At 58.3% G+C, this 23,040-nt stretch overlaps 1 protein-coding gene across 4 annotated transcripts; it reads right to left on the bottom strand.

Moving 5' to 3' along the window:
• Positions 1 to 83: 83 nt before the first annotated feature.
• Positions 84 to 18,962, bottom strand: CSK (C-terminal Src kinase). 4 transcript variants are annotated; one of them, XM_025883558.2, is made up of 14 exons: positions 18,376 to 18,962; positions 9,471 to 9,569; positions 4,830 to 4,909; positions 4,350 to 4,463; positions 4,115 to 4,227; positions 3,534 to 3,753; positions 2,613 to 2,706; positions 2,360 to 2,425; positions 2,177 to 2,276; positions 1,989 to 2,079; positions 1,461 to 1,534; positions 1,179 to 1,374; positions 968 to 1,054; positions 84 to 707 (listed from the first exon to the last, which is right to left on the bottom strand). In XM_025883558.2, the coding sequence occupies exons 3-14, from the start codon at positions 4,842 to 4,844 to the stop codon at positions 525 to 527; spliced, it is 1,353 nt and encodes a 450-aa protein (XP_025739343.1). In that variant the 5' UTR covers positions 4,845 to 4,909; positions 9,471 to 9,569; positions 18,376 to 18,962; the 3' UTR covers positions 84 to 524. The 4 variants fall into 4 exon arrangements, with proteins under 4 accessions (XP_025739343.1, XP_025739342.1, XP_025739341.1 ...); XM_025883557.2 differs by lacking the exon at positions 9,471 to 9,569 and adding an exon at positions 5,434 to 5,602; XM_025883556.2 differs by lacking the exon at positions 9,471 to 9,569.
• Between the last annotated feature and the right edge of the window lie 4,078 nt (positions 18,963 to 23,040).

Genomic DNA, 23,040 nt, shown 5'->3' with positions numbered 1-23,040 from the left:
ACAAGGCTGGGGCGATGGGTCCCTAGAGAGGGGCCTGGTCTCCCCAACCCCGGTGGGCAGGACAGGAAAAATAAGATTCGTACTTCTTGTAAAATGCCCATTTGCTGGGTACTTTCTTTCTCCTTATCTTGAAAAATAATAAAAAATAAACACACGGGAAAAAATCTCAAAAAAGGAAAGGAATAAAACTCTAAGAAGGCGAGAGATGGGAGGCCAGGAGAAGCCTGACCACGGTAGGGGGCATCTGCCTCACGCTCCCCAGCCTCCTCCCTTCCTGGCCCTTCGGTGGGGCTCCCGAAGCCCCACAGGTGGGTCCATGAGAAAAGGCGCCAGGCCTAGGGAGGGTCTCTGGGGGGCCAGAGGGGGTGCAGGCTGGGACAGACAAAAGAGGCCCATGGGCCCGCTGGGCTCAGTTCAGGCTTGGGCCCAGCAAGTGGGGGCACCAGGTCCACAATCTCTCCAGGTTCAGTCCCCGCAGGCCCACGACCTGGGTGGGGGGGGGGGGCACCGGGGGGGCCCGGCGGTCACAGGTGCAACTCGTGGGTTTTGATGTGCTCGAGCTGCTCCCGGAGCTGCAGGAAGGAGGGCCGCACGGCGGCATCCAGGTGCCAGCAGTTCTTCATGACCTCGTAGACCGCAGGCGGGCAGCCGTCAGGGGCGTCCATCTTGTAGCCCTTCTCCACCCGAGGGACGACGTCCTTCAGGGGCTGCGGGCAGGTGGGTGGGCTCAGTCCGTGCAGGGCCTGGCCCCATCCCCCCCGGGGGCCTCAACTCAGTTTCAGGGATCCCCTTCAGACCCCAGTCTCAGAGACAGGCCCAGGAGGCACCTGGAAAGTCCCGAGGGCGGCTCTGCGGCTCAGAACGGAAGGCAGGGCCCAGAATGGCTCGCTCTCCTGCCTAGCCCTCCCTTGCTCCAAAAGCCTCACCCTCAGCCCCAGCCATGCCCTGGCCCCAGCGCCCGACTCACAATTCTTGGATAAGGCACTCGCCCGAAGGAGTAGATTTCCCAGAGAAGGATTCCGAAACTCCACACGTCAGACTTGGTGGAGAATTTCTGCCATGCGGGTGGGAGAAGCAGTGTCAGGTCCTTGGAGCTGGGGATTTGGCAGGGGTGGGGGGTGGGGAACCCAGAACCCCCATCCCCCACTTCTCAGGCTCTGGGGAGAGGCCCATCCCACCTTCTCTCTCAGGGCCTCCGGGGCTGTCCACTTGACTGGCAGCTTGCCCGTGTCCTGGGTGCTGGAGGCCTCCTTGGTGAGGCCGAAGTCGCTGACCTTGGCCACGTTGTCCTCAGACACCAGCACGTTGCGGGCAGCCAGATCCCGGTGCACGAAGTTGTTGCCCTCCAGGTATTCCATGGCCTCGCAGACATCTCTGGGAGAGAGCCAGCCACACGTCTCCTCAGACGGGGCTCCCGCAGCCGGGCAGGGTCCCCCCCCCGTGGGTGCTGCTTCACTCACAGTGAGAACTTGAGGAGACAGTCTCCGCTCAGCACCGACCGACCCCTCGACCGCAGATAGTCCACCAGGCTCCCCTGGGGCAGGACAGACAGACCAACCAGCCCCACAGGTCAGACTTGCCCTCCAGCCCTCTGGAATCCCGGGCTGGGGCTGGGTGAACACTTGAGGGAGATACGAGGAGAGGGGAGGAGCGGAGGAAGGGCCGGGACATCACTGCTGAATGAGTAGTAGGTTCTACGAGCTGGCCACTGCGCTCAGCAGTTTTCATGCATTCGCCCTTAAATCTCATAAATCTCTAAGGTAAACTCTGATACTATCTCCATTTCACAGATGTGGAAATCGAAGCTTGGCAAGGTACACAACTTGTCACAGGGAATAAATGACGAGTCAGGACAAAAGCTGAGCCCTGCCTGGTGACTTCAGAGTTCAGAGCCAGGGGCCCGAGGGAGCAGTAAGGGGCTTGGGACATCTGGAAAGCCCGAGTGCTCGGCTCTAGGATGGGGGTGGGCCCTCGGGGCAGGTGCACACCTTGGCCATGTACTCAGTGACGATGTAGAGCCCACCTTTCTCTTCCACAATCACGCCCAGAAGCTGTACCAGGTTGCTATGCCGAAGTTGCCTGGGGCAGGAGGGGGGTGGTCAGAGCCTGCCCAAGCCTCCCCATCTCCTCCCTGTCCCGGGGTGACCTCCGCACCCAGCCTCGGCCCCCAACTCACGTCATGACAGAGGCTTCAGCCAGGAAGGCCTGGGCAGTGGCGTCATTTTTAATACACTTGACGGCGACTTTGTTCCCTCGGTAATCACCGAGCATCACGTCTGGGGGAAGAGGGCTGGAGGTTGTTCCCTGGACCCTCCACAGGCCCTTGGCCCTCCCAGGGCTGCCACCCCCTCCCGCTCACCTCCAAACTCCCCCTTCCCAATGGTCTGCAGCAGCTTCAGGTCCTTCATGTTCAGTGCCCAGCCGCCTGGCGGGGGGAGGGGGTGTCAGTGAGGGGTGAAGCCAGAGCAGGGGGCACAGCAGACACAGCCTGGACCACGTGTGTGGCGTTCCCTGGAGGTCCCCAGAGCCTCCGGGATGGGGGCAGTGCCAGGGAGCCTGGGTAGGAGGAGGCGGGTAGGCAAGTGAGGACGGGGAGCAGGGATGGCACTCACTGCGGAAGAACTCATCCTGGGCTGCCACTGTGCCCTCCATGACCTTTGGCTTGATGAGCCGAGTACAGAGCCCGTCTGCGTCTGAGGTGTAGTGCTGCAGAGGGCAGGGCAGGCGCTCAGGGCCGGCCCACCGAGCGCCTCCCGCCGCTCACATGCACTGCCGGCTCTAACCGCCAGAGGGCGGCGGAGGCCGAGCCCACCCAGCCTGGACTTGCTTTGGGTTGGGAGGGCTTCTCATTTCCCACCGGGGAAGGATTAGGGAGGCCCCAGACTCAGATCTGTGACCCACTTCCCAGTCACATCCAAGTGCTGGACAGATACCGGGCTGTTGCTACCACGCAGGGCCACGGGCCTCACCAGCATTCTGAGGCAGAAGGCAAGCTCTGGCCAGATGTGCCCAGGACCCTCCCCAGCCAGAGGAAGCGTCTGGGGGGGGGGGGGGGGGCCGCTGGGACTCCCAGAAGCCAGGTGTGGTCTCAACAGGGCTGGCGGAACTGGCTTCGGGAGTTGCAAGGCCACGTGGGCATATCCATGCAGGTGAGGGTGCGGGAGCCCGGGGGGACCCCAGCCATCAGGGTGCAGCTCATGAAGACGTGCTTATATACACACACGTGGGTGTGAAGTTCTGCGGGCCTGGAAGGAAGCCTAGTTCTGGGGTGAGCCAGACCCAGCTTCTAGTCCCGGCACCTCTAATGTACGGCTGTGTGATCTGAGGCAGGTCCTTTAACCGCTCTGAACCTGTCTCCTGGCCTGTGAGATGGGGATAGTGCCGCTCTCCCTGTGGTGGCACTGTGGGGGTCAGAGGTCAACCCTGACACAGAGCAGGTGTTTCGTCAAGGCAGGGGTGTGGAGCGGGGTGGACACGCAGGCCCCCTGAGGCCAGGAGAGGTGGGACTGCGCTGGAAGGCAAGCCTGGCTCACCTCTACCAGCTGCATAAGGTTCTCGAAGTACACCTCCTCATCGATGCTGAGCTTGCTGGCGTGGTACATGATGCGGTAGTGCTCCACCTTGCCGTCACAGCTCACACACAGCGTATAGTCCCCGGGGTAGTTGGTGCTCTCCCGCACCAGGAACAGGCCTGTCTCCGGTGGGCACAGAAGCCGCTCTGCCTGCTCCCGTGTGATCTTGCCATGGAACCAGCTGGGGGGAGGCCAGGCCAGGGCTCATGGTGGCTGGAGGGTACTGACCCCCACACGTCCGCCAGGCTCCACTTTCTGAGGCCCTCCCTCCAGCTGGCACCTCGCCACGGCCCCCACCGGCTCAGCCAGCCATCGGAGGCCCTCATCTTCTGCTTCCCACCCTTCTTCCTTTGGTCCTCCCAGGCCCACCCTCCACCTTTGAGGTCTAGCACCCATGCCCTTCCCCTCATCTCGAAGAGCCTCACACATTCCAACCCCTACTCTTGCCTCTCTGTTTTCCTGACTCCTCTAAGGGAACCAGGGCTTCCCGTCCTCCTTCCTCCCTGCACTGCAGACCCTGACTGCTCCTCAGCAGTACTCACGGCATGAGGCTGAGCTTGGTGCCGGCCTTCACGCCCTCCCGCTTCTGGACATAGTTGGCTGGGATGATGCCCTCACGGCCCACCTTGTTCTTGGCTTTGTACCAGTTTGGGTCCTGGGGAGAGGGCAGCCCAGACACACCTTCAGGCCCACCGTTGCCTGCAGGGGAGCCCGGACCCAGCAGGAACTCCCAGAGGCGGGAGGGGGTAGGTGTGGCCATGTGAGGTCTCCGATTACCTTGGTGACCGCCACAATGGTGAGCACGTCTCCTTTGCAGAAGGGCAGGTCCTGCTCGGCAGTGCCGTGGAAGTTGTACTTGGCAATGCATTCTGTACCGGATGGCCAGGCGGCCTGCAGGACAGGTGACAGGTGGGCAGGTGGAGGCAGCCCGGGGCCCGTCTCCACTGACCTGCCCACCCACTCTTGAAGTCAAAGCCTCTTGGCTGGCTTTTGTGAGCCAGGGTGAGATGCCCCCCACCCTTGCCCCGAGAACTCTGGGTGCTTTCCAGCCGAGATTCCCCCACTGCCCCCAGATCTGTACTCCCATCTTGAAGGCCCTGGGTCTAACAGTGCACCCTAGAATTTTCCTTTGTTGAAAGTCAGGGTTGGGCCAAGGGGAGCAGATCGATGTGAGCCCTTGTTCTCTCTCTTCCACTCAGCACCCCTCCACAGGTGGGGGGAATACTCAACAGCCCTAGACCCCTGCCCCCAAGGTACCTGGATTGCTGACATCTTCGCAGAAGGTCTGGCGTCCCCGGGTCACAGGAAGGCCGCCGTGTCACCTGGTACCATGAGAGCTGCAGGGAGAAGGGGAAGACCGAGGAGGGGGTGAGGAGCTGGCTCCCCCCCAGTCACTGGGCTCCCATTCCTTCCCCGCAGCAATGCGAACAGGTACCGAAGGCCTCCAGAGCGGGGACTCGGGCCAGGACCATCCACCTTCTCCAATCTCAGCAGCCTGAGATCACTGGACAGTGGGGAGGCAGGAGCATAAAGGCTATGGACCCCCAGGGACAGAGGAGTCCCCAACTCTAGGCCCACAGGGGCCTTCCAGCCCAACTGAATGGCCAACAGAGGCAAAGGAAGCTCTGGGGGTGAGCAGCACCAGGGCCACCTGCCCCCCCAGCCCCAGGCCTGGATGTTAGCTATGTGGTCTGTGGGGGAAGGGAGCCCAGGGCTCGGTGAACCTGGGGAAGGTGCAATGTGACTTGGGAAAGTCACTTTTCTCTGTGGGCCTCTGAGTTCCGCTGCCTATAAAAATGTGCCCGGGCAGTATGTCTACAGTCAAATGTACGGCCCAGCCCTCCCCCTTCCAGGCACACACCCAAGAGAAGACAGCGCAGGTGTCCGCTGACAGGGGCACAAGAGCACTCGCGCAGCACGATCTGTCGCCAACCTCACGCTGGGGACGGCCCAGATGCCCATCAAGAGTAAGCTGGCTAAACCGTGGTGTCTTCACAGAGCTTCACTGCTCAGCAGCGAACGTGAATAAACTGAATAACGAAACCACGGTGATGAATTTCCGAAATGGTATTAACTAAGAAGCCAGACAGAAGAGCACAGGCTGTGTAATCCCATTCATACTGTATGAAGTTCAAAATCTGGCCAAGTCCATGGTGCAGGATGGCAACTGCCCTTGGCAGGGGTCGGTGCCACCGGAAGGGGGCTGAATTCTCTTTGAGGTACTTCACTGAGCTGTACCCTTATGACTGGGGCACTTTTTGGTGTGTAGGTTTACTTCAAGAAAGCTGAGCCCCTCCAAAGAAACCTCCAGCCAACCCACGCTGCAAGAGCAGCAAGCCGCTCCATCCTGCACACCCAGCCTGGCGCCCCCTCGACTGCTGCTGCCTTCCTGAAGCCCAGAGCCCCCGAGCACCGGTCTCGGGAAGTCACGGGGCTGGGGCTCCTGTTCTCTGTTGACACACAGGAGACAGGCAACTGAGGCTCAGACAGGCCGGGGACTTCTCCGTGGCCGCAGGGTGTTAGGAGAAAACCTGCAGGAGTCCTGTTCCCAGGCTCATCTGACAGGACGGACGAGGTCTAGGTCCAGGTAACAATGCCACCTACCCCAGGCCAGGCAGTGGGAGGCGACGCTTGAGTGCGTGTGCCTGGGCGTGTGAGGTGAGCAAGGACTGCAGGGGTTCCGCGGGTCTCCTGGAGGAGGGAGCCCCAGGGCCGAGCCCTGAAGAGTAGGGAGCTTAGGGACAGGAGGCAAGTGGGAGAAGGTGGCCCGGGTTGGGGTGGCAGCCAAGCAAGGGGGTCAGGTAGACAGGGATGGCCGAGAGCAAAGGGCCCGGCCGCAAGCCCACTGGAAGCGGGTGGGAAGCATACCCTGACCATCCGAGCACCCTACCAGTCTGCTGGCGGGGGCTAGTTTGGAGGGGGGTCCGCCTGGCATCGACCCTGCAGGTCATCAGGGGCTTCAAACGCCAAACCGAGGAACCAGGGTCTGCTCCTGGGGACCTCAGCAGGGAAGCGCGTGGCTGAGGAGAGCAGAAGCCAGGGAGAACCAGCGCCCCTTCCAGGCCTCGCTCCTGCTTCTGGTCAGGCAGACCTGGCTCTGTTGAGTTTGCAACTCGGAAGAATGACTCAACCCTTCTGAGCCTCAGATCCCTCACCCTGAAAGCTGGGGACACGCAGGCCCTGCATGCAGGCTGAGACCCCTGGACTAAGAAGATCTGGCACAGGGCTTGGCATAAACCCCGTCTCTCTCTCCTCCAGACAAAAAGGCTTCCCTGCCTCCCAGGATACACAGGTGCTTCCTGTCGCCAGAGGCCAGATCTCTGCTGTCAGCACAGGGAGACTGGGGCCCAACAAGGCTGAGCAGAGATGCTCACCAACCCCCCGCCCCAATCAAACACATTCACACGTCTGAGTTGGGGACAGGAACCACCTGCTGGGTTCTTGTGGTCCACAAACCATGGTGAACTGTGAGCTCTTCTTAGCCCCATTTTATAGAAGCGGAAACTGAGGCTCACGAGGTTGAACAACTTGTGTGAAGTCATACAGCTAGTTAGGGGTGACTGCCCAGAACTCGAATGAGGGTTCCACTGGGCTTGGCTGGGTCCCTGACCTTCAGGCCCTTCTGAACAGGGGCTCTGCTAGCTTTCCACATCCCCATGCCTCCCCCTCCCTCCCCAAACTCACCACCACTGCACCACCAGAGTGGGCGTGGAGGCTGGGGCACCGTTAGTCACCCCACCCGCCTGGCTGTCAGTTTGCAAGCACTCCCTTCCCAGCCTGCAGCTGCTGCTGCCGCCTCACCACTGACTTGATGATAATAATACAAATGATAACAAGCCCTGTTTTCTGAGCACTTATTCTGTGCCAGGCCCTGTCCTTGGCACGCTATGGCTCATCCAATCCTCTAACGATGGAGGCTATTGTTACCCCCATTTTATAGACGAGGACCCTGAGCAAGGTCAAAGAGACAAGGTGGCCTTGCCTGAGGTTTACACCTCAAGTGAGCATCCTGTCCTGCTCAGGTTGTCAGACGCCCGAGCTCCCTGCACCATGTCCCAGGAGCTGCCGTGGGCTGGAGAGAGTGCCGCGGAGGAGAGAAGCAAGCGGGGCCCAGAGGAGGCACAAGCCCGGCTGCAGTGGTCACGGGGAGGGGGGGCTTCCTCAAGGGGCTGCGCTCTGACAACCATAGATTCAGAAAGCAGGGGAAGGAGCTGACCCCTCCCCTTTCTTCTACTGGCTAAAACCTCAGGACCTGGTTTCTCCATCTGTACAATGGGTTGGTGATAGCCCGCAGCAGCCAGGGCTGCTCTGGAGACTGGAGTGGGCACCTCCCACACCAGGAGCAGGACCTGCCTTTGCACAGAAATGCTGAGCGTAAGCCGTGAGCTCTCTGACAGCCCCTCCCTGGTGAAGTCGCGAGCCCTGGGTGGTGGCTCAGCAGTCTCCCTCCTGCAGGCCGGGGGGCCAACCCCCTCCAGGCCAGAGAGGAAGAGCCAGAACAGCTGGGAGGGGCTACTGCGAACCTAGGCCTCTAGTCCCGCCTGGGCCAGGCACATCCGGGTCCTTTTGAGGTTATGGGAGCCTGCTTTCAGGCCACTTTGGGGAGGCAGTGCGGGAACACTGTTCCTGTTCCTGGCTCTGCCACCAATTTGCTGTGTGTGTGACCTTGGGAAAATCCCTTGACTTTTCTGGGACCCTTGCTGGCTCTCCAGCACCTCAGCCAGTCCTGTGTCCCACCTGCTGTTCCCACCTCCCTGCCTGGCGTTCCTTCTCCACTCCCTCCCTCTTCTCTACCCAAGCAACTTCCTTGCTCTCAACCTCCGGCGCACAGCTGAGGAATTGCTTCTGTTTCACGTGTTCCTACAAAATCCCTGTCTGTGGCAGCAAGAGATCGGGAAACGATCTTTATGTCCATTGATGAGGGACCAAGTAAATAAACGGCCAGATATCCCTAAGAGGGAATGACAGTTCCAGCGGTAACGGGGCCTGAACAGACCTTTTGGTGCTGACACAGAGCACCCATATGACACAGTAAGCAGAAATGGCAAAAAGCCAGCTCAAGTCGCTGAAGGAAAAGCTTCTGGGGGGAACGAAACAGTGACACGTCTTCCAGGGACCACCCCACAGGTTAATCAGAAAGAAGAAGCACCTGCACAATAGGTAGATCTGGCAGATATCTTGTTAACCATGCGATCAAATTAAGCATCACCCATAATGAAAGAAATGATGCTGAGTGCCTCCTGCTAGGATGCATGGAGGAGGGCACAGCATCCTCGGGGTGGGATTCCCGCAGAGCCCATCAACCTGACTCAAATCAGGAAGATGCCATCAGGCACAGCCTTGACAACTGGCCCGAAGTTGTCTCGAAGTTAATGTCATAAAAGACAAAACAAATGGGACGCCTGGGTGGCTTAGTTGGTTAAGCGTCTGCCTTCAGCTCAGGTCATGGTCCCAGGGTCCTGGGATCAAGCCCTGCATCGGGCTCCCTACTTGGCGGAGAGCCTGCTTCTCTCTCTGCCTGCCGCTCCCCACCGCTTGTGTGCTCTGACAAACAAGTAAATAAAATCTTAAAAAAAAAAAAGACAGGGGCGCCTGGGTGGCTCAGTTGGTTAAGCGACTGCCTTCGGCTCAGGTCATGATCCTGGAGTCCCGGGATCGAGTCCCACATCGGGCTCCTTGCTCAGCGGGGAGTCTGCTTCTCCCTCTGACCCTCTTCCCTCTCGTGCTCTCTATCTCTCATTCTCTCTCTCTCAAATAAATAAATAAAATCTTTAAAAAAAAAAAAAGACAAAACAAATGAACAGAGGCTGGGGAATATTTTCGATTCAACAGGACACTAGAGACATGGGACACATTAACAAAACAGCATCTACACAAGGTGAGGAGGTGTTAACCAACCTTACTGTGGTAATTGTTTAGCAACACACGTACATGAAGTCACCACACTGCACACCGTAAACTCACACAACGCTGTATGTCAATTACGTCTCCATAAAGCTGGAAAAAAGGGAGAAAGCAACATGACAACAAGATTCAATGAGTGATCCTGAACTGGATTCTGGCTCAGGGGAAAAAAATAGTAGCTATAAAAATCGTTTGATGACAGTTGGGAAAATGGAAATGTTAGGTAATATTAGAGAATTTTAACATCAATTTTCTTAAGTGTGATCATGGTACTGTGATTATGTAAGAGGTGCATGCTAAAGTACTGAGAAATGAAAGATATGATGCCTGTAACCAACACTCAAAAAACCAGCAACAAACCCCACATATACACATCTAGGTATATAAAAGAAGTAAATCAAATGCAGCCAAATGTTAAGACCTGGTGAATCTGGATAAAGGATATATGAGTATTCATTATACTATTATTTCAGCTTTTTATAATTTTTATTATTTTTAAAAATTTATTTATTTCAGAGAAAGTGAGAGCCACACGAGTGGGGGTAGGGAGAGGGACAAGCAGATTCCCCGCTGAGTGCAGAGCCAGAAGCGGGGCTCGCTCTCACAGCCCCGAGATCACAACCTGAGTGGAAATCAAGAGTCCAACGCTCAACCAACTGGGCCACTCAGGCGCCCCTATTATTATTATTTTTTTTTTAAGTAATCTCTACACCCGATGTGGGGCTTCAACTCATGACCCTGAGATCAAGAGTCCCACGCTCCACCCACAGTGCAGGCCAGGCGCCTTATTTAAGCTTTTCAGTAGGTTTGAAAAACTCCAAATAGGAGGCTGTGAAAAAAGATAAGGTGCAGGACCTCATCAATGGCATGTTACAAGTTGTGTTTTTCAGGGGACATACAAGTCATCCCTAAACTCATATATGCAGAGATTATCTTTGAAAGACAGAGGAAACTGGCAACACGAGTCGTCTCTGGGATGGGAAGTGGGGGGAGTCGGGTTTAAGGGAAAATTACTTTTCACTGTATATTTGCTATTTTGTCCTTTTTGATTTTTTTTTTTTGAAAACCGCATGTATCTCTTACTAACTTACCCCTAAAAATAAGATTGAAAATAAATCACTTTTTGACCCCCCCCCCCCCCCCCCCGCCAGGAGCTTTCCTTGGTTTCTCAGCTGTGGCGGCTGGCCGGCCACTCCAGGACCTCCACAGCCTCTCTCACACACCCCGTGCTCCAGTGAGAACCTCCCTGATCCTGGCCTGGAAGCTCTGTGGGGGGAAGGCGGGGAGCTGACTCATGTCCCCAGCAGGGGCTGAGCCCAGAGTGGCTGCTCCGTAAAGGAGTGCCGAATGAATGAATGAAGCAACAAAGGAAAGGAGGAAGCTAGGCCAGCTGCGCCACACCAAGGTCCCCTAACTGACGGGACTGTATTTAACCCCAAAGGGACAGCAGCGGTCAGCACACCCGCCGAGGACAGGGGACAGGCGGCTTTGGAACTCTGTGAAGTCAGCGCTTCGCTCGGACTTCCTGCCCCAAACCCTGCTCCCAGCAGTCCTTGTGCTGGGGTCCCGGGAACAGGCTGGGCTTTGTGCCCAAGCACTGAGGTCAGTGGCTGCAGCCTCAGGCAGGCCTTTCTTGGTAGCCTGCGCTGGCAGGGAGGGGGGAAGAAAGGAGAACTGGGAGCCCAAAAACTCCCGGGCTGCCCTTTCCCTGCCCTGGGGGCAGCTGTAGACCCCCAGGGCCTAGCATGTGCCAAAGGCCAGGGCAGGTCAAGGGGCTCCTGCCTTGCCCCCCTCACCAAAACTCCACTGCCCAATGGGGCGTGGGAGCCTTCAGTAACTGTTTACACCCAGCTAAAAATACCCACTGAAAAGGGAAGTGCACAAGAGACCTGGGGGAACTCGGGGCCGTGGCCCCCAGAGACTTTGGTTCTGCCACAGGACCCAGCTGGAGTGTCTGGGGGGCAGGGACAACTATGCCTTCTCATTCTTCGAGCCAGGGTTCCTGGAGCCTCCCTGTACGACCAGCCCCATGCTCGGCGGGCCAGGATGGATAGGAGGAAAGGATCCATGAAACCCCAAGGGGCTCTAAGAACCCCACTCATCTGTCTCCCCTCTGGGCCCAGCCCAAGGCCACCACCAAAATGTGGCCCTGCTTCTGTCCTCTTGGCTACCAGATAGTCAATCATGGCCAGGGGTGCTCGGTGCCCCCACAGACAAGAGAGACAAGGGCAACCCGGGAAAGTTTCCAGGAAGAAGGGGAGGGGAGCTGGAACTGGGAGGATTTCAGTGGAAGCAATGGAAGCAATTGGGAGTAGGGGTGTGCTAGACCAGGCCAGGATTAATTAAGCTTCCAAAACTGTGGTATGGAAGAGTTAATTAAGGCAGAAGGTGGCTCAGGGTGGGGATCCACAGAGGCTCTGAAGCAGCCCGGAAGTTCTGACAGGTCACAGGACAGATAACAAGCAAAACTGAGCTTCCGATTTAGGCACGCCCCTGGGAAAGGGCACTGCATGCACCTGAGGAGGGCGGGGCAGCCAGCAGTTGGGCTGGTTTGGCAGCAATAAAATCGGCCCCACCTCTGGTTCTGCAAAGGACACTCAGGCTGAGGGCACCGTGATGCCCCTAGCCGCACACCAGGCTGTGGGGCTGGAGGGTGCCTGCTGACCCTCGCGGGCGGTCCAGAACCCTCAGCATACCCACTGCACACACGTCTCAGGGTCAGGCACTGCAGAATTGGGCACAAGACCCTCCAAGATGCCTAAACGTCTCTGGGGATCAAGAGAGGGCTGGAAGGTTGGCCCCACTTTGGCTCCAGCGTGTGCTGCCTGACCGCCCTCCCCACTCACCCTAGGCCTCCCTCAGTCTTCAGCACCCCTGCCCTAAGGGTAGGGGTGAGTTAATAGCTAAAAAATGTTTAATACGAAATTATAGCAACTCACTGCCTTTTTCCTGCCCCCAGTGGCTCTTGGGACCGGAAATCCCATCTAGTGGTTTGGGAGAGGAGGGGGCGGGAGTTAGAAAAGGCTAATGGGAAGCCGCCTCCCCCAGGCACCACTGCGGCTTGAGGCTGACACTCCTGGCCCAGAAAGTTTTCTAATTACCGCTCACGAGCCTAATTACCTACATGCACTGGGCAGCGGGGACTTGGGGCTTCCCCAGGGCCCTAACACAGGCCTCTGTCCCCCTACCCCCCAGCACGGGCTGCAGGCTTTGCATGGTTATTTGCCTACACTTACATACAGCCTCTCAGCACCGACCTCCAACGATGACTTAAAAATCATGAGTGTCCTTGTCCTTTATGCTAAAGTCTCCTATGCACATTACAGGTGGGGGGACTGAGGCCCAGAAGCCCATGAACTGCCTAGAACTTTGGCCCCCAGATTCTTGGTCTCCCCATCTCAGAACTGGGACCCACAGAACACACAGCTCAAAAGGTAAAGCTATGGGGGCCCAACACAAAGGACTTACAGTCTTGCTACCCACCTGAGGGACAAGGAGGTTATCAACACCCTCCCCTAGCAGGATGGGTAATGAAAATGAAATGAAATGGGCACAAGACCATGGGAATGAAAGCATGGGAATGACAGCCCACTGACCCCACCCTGTGTTAGTTACTTAATCCTCAAAAACCTCCGTGAGGTTTTACAGTTGATCTCTGTTTGACAGAGGAGGAACCAGGCTGACCCAGCTTCCAAGGGGGTAGAGCAGGGATTTGAATTCAGATCTGTCTGAACTTGGTCAGGAGAAAAACCCCCAGCCTCTCCTTGGGCAGGACGGATGACACTCTGAAAACGGGCAGCTAGGTGAGAGCAGGCAGCTGAAGGGAGGTCTGCCTAGAGCCTGGCCCTCCTGCTCTGGGAAGCAGAGGTTACACTCGTGTGCCCACTTCTTGCTCATCTGCCATATTCTGCTTTGCACGAAGAGGCCAAGAGTCTGTGCATGGCCATCTAGCAACTACACAAGCCAGCAACCACAGGGAAGGCAGAAACTCCAAGCAAGGAGCTCAAACGCTTCTTGGTTTTCATGGCCTTTCCCCACCAGGAAGTCCTCCTGGCTGCTCCAGCCTACGCAGATCCCCCAGCTTCTGAGCTCCCACCAGCCCTGCCAGGAAGTCGAACCACAGGCCTCCCCTGACTCCTTTCTGAGTCTGGTCTCTGCTGGCCAGCAGAGGAGCTCTTGGGCTTCCTTCTCCCTTCTCCCCTCCAGTCTCCCCGTGGCAGGGACGGCACAGGACACCGGCACAGGTCCCCAGGGCCAGCAGAGACTGGGTGCAGGGCTGGGCAAGGCTGAGAAGCAGCAGGCAGGGTGGGCAGGTGTCAGATGACACCCAGGTTTTCACCCAGCTACGGGGCTTCCAACTGTGCGGAGAGCAGCACGGGGCGGGGGGGGGGGGGCCGCCTCTCTTCTGCTTGTTCCTGCAGCTCTGGGCCCTGATCACGGAAGGGGTGACGGTGGGGGGGCAGGGGGACGGAGGGAAGCTGCGGTCGGAGGCCCAGCACCGCCGGGGCGTGCACAGCTAGTGTGTGATGAGAAGCTCCTCTCATCGCAGTACCTCAAAACCAGGAAGAGAAACTGAGAAGGCAGAAAGGACAAACTGGGCTGCGTGGGGCCCTCAGGTCCCTGGACACGTGCCAAGGGGAGCTCTTGGACAGTGGCTGGACAAAACACTTCCCCATTCTGGGCCTCCGCCTCCCCAGGGGAAAAATGGGATTCTCTCCTTGGTGTGGCCAGTCTGCCCCACTGGTGCCGGATAAAAGAGATGCCCCCCTATTGGTGGAGAACTCCCGATCCCCCAGTGGGGTTTGGCCTCTCCCGGGAAGCCCCCGGGGGTTTGGCCCCTGAAGCTAGCCTCGCCCTGCTCACTTCTCCCCTCAGCCACACAGGGAGCACACTAGCTCTTCCTTCACCAGCTCTTTATTTTTAGGTCTGAATTTGACTTTAATCATTACTTAGCGAATTCTATTTCCAGCCCTCGAATGAAGGGACCCACAGGAGAGGAGGGAGGCAGGCAGTGCTCCCTGCCCGGCGTGGGGGGCAGCCTGCTCCTCCACCCATCCTGTCTCCAACCAAGGCGGGGGGGACCGAGAAACACCCAAAGGGATTGCCCCAGCCAGGCCAGCATCTTGGAGGGGACCCCACCCTGTGACCTCATCCCAGCCCAAGCTGTGGGACAGGAGGGCAGTTGTAATGCCCACTTCCCCTGTGCCAAGACCAGGGAGGAGGGAGACACTCCACAGGCGAACGTCTAGCAGCTAGAATCTGAGGTCCTGTGCCTGAGGGATCTCTGCATCGAATGGGCCCCCTGGGGGAGGACCTCTGGCCTAGCTTAGTCCTGGGCTACCCTAGGGTCATCTGGGGCCATGGTCTCTCAAGCCCCAGGAGCGCCAAGTTGAGACTGATTTCCTCCTACTGCCCACAGCATGGCCTCAGGAGGGCACCCCCAGTTACTCTGGCCTCCACAGAAGCAGAACAAGAGGAAGAAAGGCGTTGTCACAGCAGTATGCACTCAGGTCAGACCCACGTAGCACCTGCCGAAGAGGAGGCCGCTAACGCACAAGACTTCCCCAGTGATTTGTGGACCGTCTACGCTCCCTTTCCAACTGCTAGGCTAGAAACCCTCCCTCCCACCCCCCACACCACTGGGACAGGGTAGGGAGATGAGGCTGGCATGCCGTCCCCAGGTTGGGGCTCAGGATGCCTGGGCTCTTTGCCAAAGTCGTGGTTTTCCCAGGGAAAGTAGGCCTCTGGCTCCACTAGGGAAATTTGGGGTGGCCTAGGAAGTAGCTGAAGCTAGCTTGGGGCAGGAGGCAGCCGGGCTCTCAGAGGAGAGGCCTTGTCCAGTCAGCTCTGGTGCCTGGAGACCAAAGGGGAATGGGGAGGGGCAGGTTCATGTCCTGGAGCAGCCAATCACATGGTGATGGGGAGGGGAGAAGGCGAGGAGGTGGGACAGGGCACGGGGCCGGCGTAGGGCTCCACGGGCCAAGACCAGCCCTCTGCTGGGTGAGCCACCAGCCGACCCTGGCCCAGGCATGGTCCCCACACACTGAGGCGGCCTGCCATGGGTGCTTGGTGAACAATGCCAACCTCTCCTCACAAAGTGCTTACTGGAGGCTAGGGGCGGTGCCAGGTACTTTCTAGTACCTTGGTTAGTTAGTTTGGACTCTCTTCATATTCCCCTCTGGCCCAGGAATGGCCATCCCGTGGTGTACATAAAGGAACCCCATCTCAGAGGTGACCAGCCTGAATGGCGTGGCTGGACCTGGAACCCATGGGCTGGGTGCCAAGCTGCCCGCTCTTTGCCATACCCCAGGCTGCTCTGGGGGCCTGTGGTCCCACCCACTGTCACGGCAACAGGCGAAACAACGAGCCTATTAGTCCGGGGGCTTGGGGGAGCCTGCTGCAGCCGAGCAGTTTGGAATAGGGCGCAGCTTCTCAGAGGCAAAGTTCCCTGGGCAGAGTTCCACCTTGTGTGGGCAACATGAGAAAATGCTCAGAGACAGAGAACTGAAAGGAAAAAAGGTGTCATGGTGCGCATATTCAAATGACAACAGCGAGGAAGGAAACAAAAATCAGGAAAAGACAGGGAGGGAACTCCAAAATGCAAAGAGTCGCTCCTCTGATGAAGAAACTGTGATTCTTGTGTTGTTTTCTAAGTTTCCTGTAGTGCTATGTTGTTACTTTCTGCATTAAGAAAGTACCACGCACATAGTTTTCTCCTGAGCTCAGATTTGCTTCCATGGGACCTGACTGGCCCCAGATCTGGCCCTGACACCTGGGACATCTTCCACGGGACAGCCTTTCTGATACGGACTAGCCCCTCAGGCATGTGGGGGGCTCTCCCTACCCTTCCCTTCCTGGACCAAACAACTTTCTCTGGGGACTACATGTCAAGGCTTCAAAATGCCTCAAAAGATAGAGCCCGGAACTGGACCCCGGCTGTTCTGCCCGCTGAGGCCTCCTGGCAGCTTGCTCGGGCATCTGCATCACACACTGTGAATCCTGGGCCTCAGCCCCTGCCTGTACTCTGGGCTGCTCCATGGTGGCTCAGCCTCTCGGGGCCAGGTGCCCCCTGCAGCGGCCCTGGAGACTATCATCTGGTCCTTCCTTGCCCTGACCCAATGCAGAGAGAAGAGCTGCCACTTCTGAGAGGCAGGAAGGCACCAAGCTCACCAGATAAAAAACGCATCTCTGCACCTGTGCTAGCCTAAAGCCAAAGACCCTTTCCTACAAAGGCCTTGGGACCCTGGGGTCGCACCCACACAGCTCACAGTCAGTATAAAAGCGTCCAACCTTCAGGCCTCAGCCCCAGGCCCCCAGGCTGGAAAGGAAATTAGGGCCGGGTGTGGGGAGCCTCAGAGGCCCACCACATCTGGGTCTCCTCCACAATGCATGTCGGGGTAACTGGAAAAAAAACTATATCAAGGGCAGAGTCCCGAGCAGGACAAAACTACCAGCGGCCCCAAGGGGGCCCAGACATAGCTCAACATCCTCCAGGGAACCTCCCACCCTCCAGGGAGCACGAGAATCCTGCCACACTCCCAACCTCCCTCCTGCTGCCTCTGCCCCATTCCTGTGAGGGTCCCACCACGAAAGACACTGGAACCACCAAAGGGTGGAGAGCTTGGAACAGGCGCCCTGTGTGTGCCCACTCTGACCACGCTCCTAGGCCAAGGCTGTGGAAACACGGCTCTCACCTTCCCCATCTGGATCCCATCCATGTTCTGAACCCGGCTGCTCCAGTGCTGGCTGGGCCAAACGTGTGGGAGGCCTGGGGCAGGACTGACTACCGGGCTGTTTCAACTCGGCACCAGGGCCCCACCACACAAGGTACCCCCTCCCACCACATCCCCTGTCGGTGGGACCCACCTCAGGCACCAAGGGGAAATCCCACGGGCAGTAAGTACCAGGGCTGCCTGAGCCCAGACCCAGGCAGAGCTGGGGCCGGAAGCCCTCTGGAGGGAAGCACGTGCTCACCCCACAAGGTCCCTTGGGTCAGGCTGGGGGCCTGGGTCCTCGGTGGGTGAAGGTACCTGCCTGGTTTCCCTCCACCCACAGCAGTGCAGCTCGGCGGAGCAGAGGAGGAAAGGATAGACAGCCTGACTCGGCCAGAGACCTGGGGTAGCAACTCCCCCTCTGAGCCTCAGTACACTGGTCCTCAAAATGGGAGGGGAGGTGAACCCCTAGTTAAGCTCCAAGGATCGGGTGGCTGGACACGCCTCTTCCTGACACCTGGTCTGGGCCCTGAGGAGTCTGGGAGAATGAAATGACCAGGCTGCCAGGAGATGGGGGCATGGTCCTAATGCCCAGTGTCCCATCCACCCCCATAGAAGCCCTGCCCTGTCTTCCCACCCAAGGGTCACAGGTCCCTTGGCTTAGGCCTGCTCTTCTGAGAGGCCAACAGGCTTAACCTCTAGCAAGCTCAAGGGAGGTGGCTGGGCCCTGGGCTTCCTAAGAAGAGCCAGCTGGCTCCTCGGTGGGGGAATGAGGGAGGGTTCAGAACAGGGAAGGCCAGGGACCTGCAGGGAGGGCCTGGGGAGGCAGGGAACAGCCAAGTGTCCATTCTCTATAGAGCCCTGGCCTATGCTGACCCCTCCCTCCAGGCTCCAGCCAGCCCCTACACATGGTGGGACAAGGAGGGGCCAGACTCGGAGTGGCCTGAGACAAGTCCGGGGGGCTCACAGGGCAGCACCTCCCTGGTGAGGTCCCCTCCCAGTCGGGCTGACAGTGACTCCCGGGAGAATTCGAACCGGGAAGGAGCGGGGTAAAGGACGTGGGGGATGGGGAGTGGACGTGACCGCAGCTACAACGGAAGCAACAGAAGCGGGACGCGCGACCTCCAACCTCATCCCCTCGGGAAGCACTCGGACGCCCACCTCCGCCAGGCCCTCCAGGCACTCACCTCTCTAGGGGCACTGCGGTCCGGGCCACCTCGCTGCGGGCAGCATCAGCGGCCTGCGGGACGGTCCATGCGGCCAGGGGGGAGGGGAGGGGCGCAGGGGTCCCCGGGGGGTACGGTACAAAGAGGTATTGGTGCGAAAAGAGGGGGAGGAGGGACGGCCAGACAGAGGCAGGGGGATGGCCGCGCGGCCCGGGTCGGGGAGGGAAGAAAGGCGGGGGAAGGGGGGCGGGAGGGAGTCGGGGGGAGGAAACAATGTAGCCGGCGCAGCCCCGGCAGAGTTCCGCTTCCGAACGCCGCCACCGAGGTTCGAGTTTGGAACGTCGCGCCGGCCGCCGGGGTCTGCCCCGGACGCTGGATCGGGGGCCGCGGAGGCTCCCCGCGCTCCACGCCCCGGAGGCTCTGGCGGCCACAGGCTGGCTGGGGCGGGAGGGACGGCTGGCCGGGGGCCGGCCCCGACGGCGGCGCGGCCGGGCGGTCGCCCCGCTCGGACCCCACCCCGGCAGGCCCCCCGGGCAGGGTGCGGGGTGGGGCGGGAGCGGGAGGGCGGCGGTGGTGGCGGCGGGGGCGGCCGAGCTGGGCTTGCCCGGGGCTCCGCTGGGAGGAAGCTCGCAGGCCTGGCGAGAGGAAGCGCGGCCCGGATCCTCCGCCCGCGGCAGCGCGCCTGCGCGAGGGGGCCTGCCCGGCGCCCGGCGGGGCGTGGGCCGGAGGAGAGGCGCCCCCTGCCGGGCGCCGGGGGGCACTGCGGGGGGTGTGTCCGCGCCCACGCCCTGCCCCCACCTGCCGGCCCGCGCTGAAGGCTCCCGAAGGTCCCTCCGGGAGGGCAGACCTGGCCGCCGTGGGGCGACCTCCGAGCCTTCTCTGGGCTCCGGTCCCCGATGTAGAAGCGATTGAGGCCGGACCTGGGCCTCTCTCCTCGGATCTGTAGTGAAGAGTAGGCCTCATTCGCAGCTACTAGTAAGCATTCGTTCACTCATTCATTCAAACGATTCCTGGCTCTGACAACGTGACAACGTGACACGTTCTGTTCTGAAGTCTGCTAGAAGGGCCACTTCACCTTACTGTCAGGGGGGGTCTCAGTAGGATAACTGAGGATATCAGGTAGGATAGTATCAGTAGGATAACAGGCCAACAGACAAGTGCGAAGAAACAACTGATAAAGGTGGAGAGGTGGTGTCCGAGGTCCACAGAAAGCAGGAAAGAGGGGAGGACTAATGGGAAGGCTTAATAGAACTGGGACCCCAGGTGGGGGAACAGCCTGGACAAAGGCAGGGAATGATGGGAACCCTTGAAGGCTAGGGGAACCCTAAATAGCTTAGTATGGCTGCAATTTGCAGTGTGGGTTCAGGAGAGTGGTGGGAGATGGGGGTCTCTGCAAGCTGCAGGGAGGAGAGATCCAAGGAAGTTGTGGGACTTTCTTGGCTTTATTTTCGGCCTGGAGGCAATGAGGTTGTTGGCAGTAGCTGTGTGACCTTCGGAAAGTTACTTAAACTCTCTGCGCTATGGTTTCCCCATTTGGTAAAATGGGGGAAATAATAGCACCAGTTTCTTAAGATTTTGTGGTGAGGAAATGAGTTAAATAATTTAAAGTGCTTAGTGTGCAGTGGTTGGCACGTGATCAGCCCTCAGTTAAGTACCACTGTTACATATCACAGTTAACGAGGAGCAGGGAAGTGGTCTGCTCTGAGCCACAAGAGCAGACAGTGTGTGTGGCTGTGTGTGCGTGGGGGGGAGGGGGTTAGTGATGGAGGAGAGACCAGACTCTGGTGTAGGTAGGGGGCATCAAGGCACTTCTTAGGGACTGGGTCCTGAAGGAAGAGTCGGGGCTGGGTGGGCAGAGAGGAGGGGCACTGTCTGGTGGGGGAAATGAGGCATATTGGCAAAGTCTAGTGTACCCAGACTGAAGGAATGAGAGGGACAGTAATGGGCCCGTGGGAGAATGAGCTGGAGAGACAGCGTGGCTGAGTGTGCAAAGAGCTCAAAAGCCAGGAGCATGAGTTGGGTGTGGCACAGTCGGTCAAGCGTTCAACTCTTGATCTCGGCTTAGGATCTCACAGTCCTGAGATCAAGCCCAGTGTTGGGCTCTGCGCTGGGCAGTGGAGCCTGCCTAAGATTCTCTCTCCCTCTCCCTCTGCCCCCCACCCTCCATATGTGCACTCTCTCTCTCTCTCAAAAATTAATTAAAAATAAAAAAGGAGGGAAGTAGTAGTCACACCTCTACTCTTTGAGGAGACATCAAGTCTCAGAGATTGCTATGATATAATGGAAAAAAGCATGGACCGGGGGTTCAAATCTCGCAGTTAAATCTCAGCTGGGTCACTGACTAGCTGTGTGACCTTGGGCTAGCTACTTAAGGTCTCTGAGCTCAGTTTCCTCTTTTGTAAGATCAGGCTCAAAATATCCTTCTGCTCATGAGAGATGCTGCAGATTCAGCACGATAACCGCCCTCGGGGTGAGGGGGAGGAGGGTGCTCAGCCCCAGTTGGTTTCCCTTTCTTTCCTCTGAGGTCAAGATGGAATGATAAAGTAGTGCTGTGTGGGGCCACTGCTCAGCCTGAAGGAAAGTGGCAGCTCTGCAAAAGGCTCCTGAAAGGGAGAAGTTGACAGCTCCCCTCCCCCGATGGGGTCAGCTGGTGAAATGGGAAAGGACTGTGAGGATTTGGGGAAAATGCTCTAATTCCTGTCCCAGTTTTGTCACCAAGCCATCTTCCTTTATCCCCAACACATTTGATTTTCTCCCCTGGTTTGCTGCAGCCACGAGTGTGAACTTTGGAGTCAAATAGAGTTGTGTTTGAATCCTGGCTCCACCTCTCCACGGTGGAGTGAAATACATTTTTTACGTTCCCTGCACCCCAGGCCCAGGAGACAAATCAATAAGGCACCCTGGCCCACTAGGTATGCGCTAGTGGGAGAGCCAGCTAACCTCCAACTCCCCCAGTCACTTCTCATTCACTCACTCACTCAACAAACGCTTATTGAGCACCTACTAAGTGCTTGCCACTGTCCTGGAGGCTGGAGATGAAGGTGCAAGCAAGGCTACCATGGTTCTTGCCCAGCAGGTTAAACAAACAGGGTAATTAGACACTGTGGCAGGAAGGCATGAATGCTGGGTGGAAGAGAACAGGCTAGGGGAGCCAGGCACAGAGGCTCAGCAGCTTGAGGAAGTCAGAAGGCCAAGGTGACAAGGCCCACAAGCAGGGGAGAGAGGTATTGGAGGAAAGGGCCAGATCCCAGGGGTCGCTGTGGGCCAGTTGTTTTATTACACGAATTTGGATTTTAATATATGGCCAATGGGGAGCCAGGGGTGATGGGCATGGGCCCCTGTGGACAAAGGTGAGGCACGTGACAACTCTTGCTCAGGTACTCTTTGTGGGGAGTGAGGCTCCTGGAGAAAGCAGGCCTAATCCTTGGGTATGGCTGGAGCATCTGGGGGGAATGGTGGTGGTCTTTGCTGAGGTGGGGACGACTTGGGAGAGGGGCAGGGGTGGGGAATGCTCAAGAGCTAGAGTTTGGGCAAACCGGGTTTAAAGCCCCTGTGAGACATGGAGATGTCAAGCTGGCGTTTGGAGCCAAGTCCTACAGACAAGGCCACTGTGGCTTAAATGTAAAGAACTTTCCCAGAGTCCCACCCCCAAGACTGGGATTTGGGTCCGAGGACCTCCAAAGCCTGGAGCACCAAACAGCCTCAGAACTCAGCAGACTATAGGAAAAGAAACCATCAGAGGGAGGTCCTTGGGTTTTAGGACTGGGGAGGAAATTTAAGAGGAGCACTCCCCGTGCCACCCCCACCCCCTCCCCCCCCCCCCCCCCCCGCCCCCCCGCCAGGTAGGCTCCAGCGCTCGCTCTCCCAGGCTGGGCTACTAGTCTCCACCCTGAGGGGAGTCAAAAACAGAGAGGTTGGAAACTCATGGATGTGGAGGACCGAGCTCAGGACTTCTGGCTGCATTTTCATAATATGAGCTAGACCAGCTGTCCGCAGAGTCGGGTTGGTCGTTGGTTGCCAGAAGTCCAGAGCTTAAGCACCTTTATGGATGGACTGCACTGTGTTCCCCAGGTGCCTTGGGAAGCGGAGGACCTCTCCTCCCTCCATCCTGCCTCCTCCCCTCCCCCCTTGCTCTGACAGCACAGTTTAGAGAAGCTGGTGTGAAATAGTTTGAAATTCAGAACTCCTGGGCGGTCCCCCAGGGCAGAAAACAGGAAGCCAAGATTAAAGGCAGATCTCCAGTAAAGTCCCCTTCTAACTTCCTGCAGAGCAGGTGCTCAGGCTGAGCTGTGAGCAGCTACCCTTGCTTGACAGCACCTCAGGCAGCCTCCTTCGGCCTTGCCGTCATCATCTCCACTGGTGAGCTCCTGCCAGGCCCTTGGGGAATGAGCCTCCTCCAGAAGGAGGCTGTGGAAGGTGGAAGGTCCGGTCACTGGGGAAGAGGCCTAGTGGCACTGATAGGAACTAGCACCTGGGGACCCCCGGGCAGCAGTGAGAACAAGTGGAAAGGGCATGGGCTTTGGGAATCACTCAGGCCTGCTTTGAATGCCATTGCCCTCCTGTGCGGTCTCGCTGACCCGAAGGGTAGAAAGAGGGGCTCGAGGGAAGGTGGCTAGGGAGACCAGACCCATGTCAAGGGCTGAGAGTCCCTAAGGAAGGACAGAAACCAGGAGACAGTGACAGGCC

Source organism: Callorhinus ursinus, unplaced genomic scaffold (assembly GCF_003265705.2).
Source record: "Callorhinus ursinus isolate GAN/ISIS: 27379988/994484 unplaced genomic scaffold, GSC_fseal_2.0 scaffold25, whole genome shotgun sequence".
In the NCBI taxonomy this organism is placed as follows: domain Eukaryota; kingdom Metazoa; phylum Chordata; class Mammalia; order Carnivora; family Otariidae; genus Callorhinus; species Callorhinus ursinus.
The sequence above is the reverse complement of the archived record's forward strand: the minus strand, read 5'-3'. Positions and strand labels throughout refer to the sequence as shown.

What these genes read in the sequence shown, in the direction of transcription:
- CSK (XM_025883558.2), bottom strand. An exon ending in ACCTTATGCAGCTGGTAGAG is followed by an intron (nt 2,707 to 3,533) that starts GTGAGCCAGGCT and finishes TGCCCTCTGCAG; the next exon opens with CACTACACCTCAGACGCAGA. An exon ending in CCAGGATGAGTTCTTCCGCA is followed by an intron (nt 2,426 to 2,612) that starts GTGAGTGCCATC and finishes TCCCCCCGCCAG; the next exon opens with GCGGCTGGGCACTGAACATG.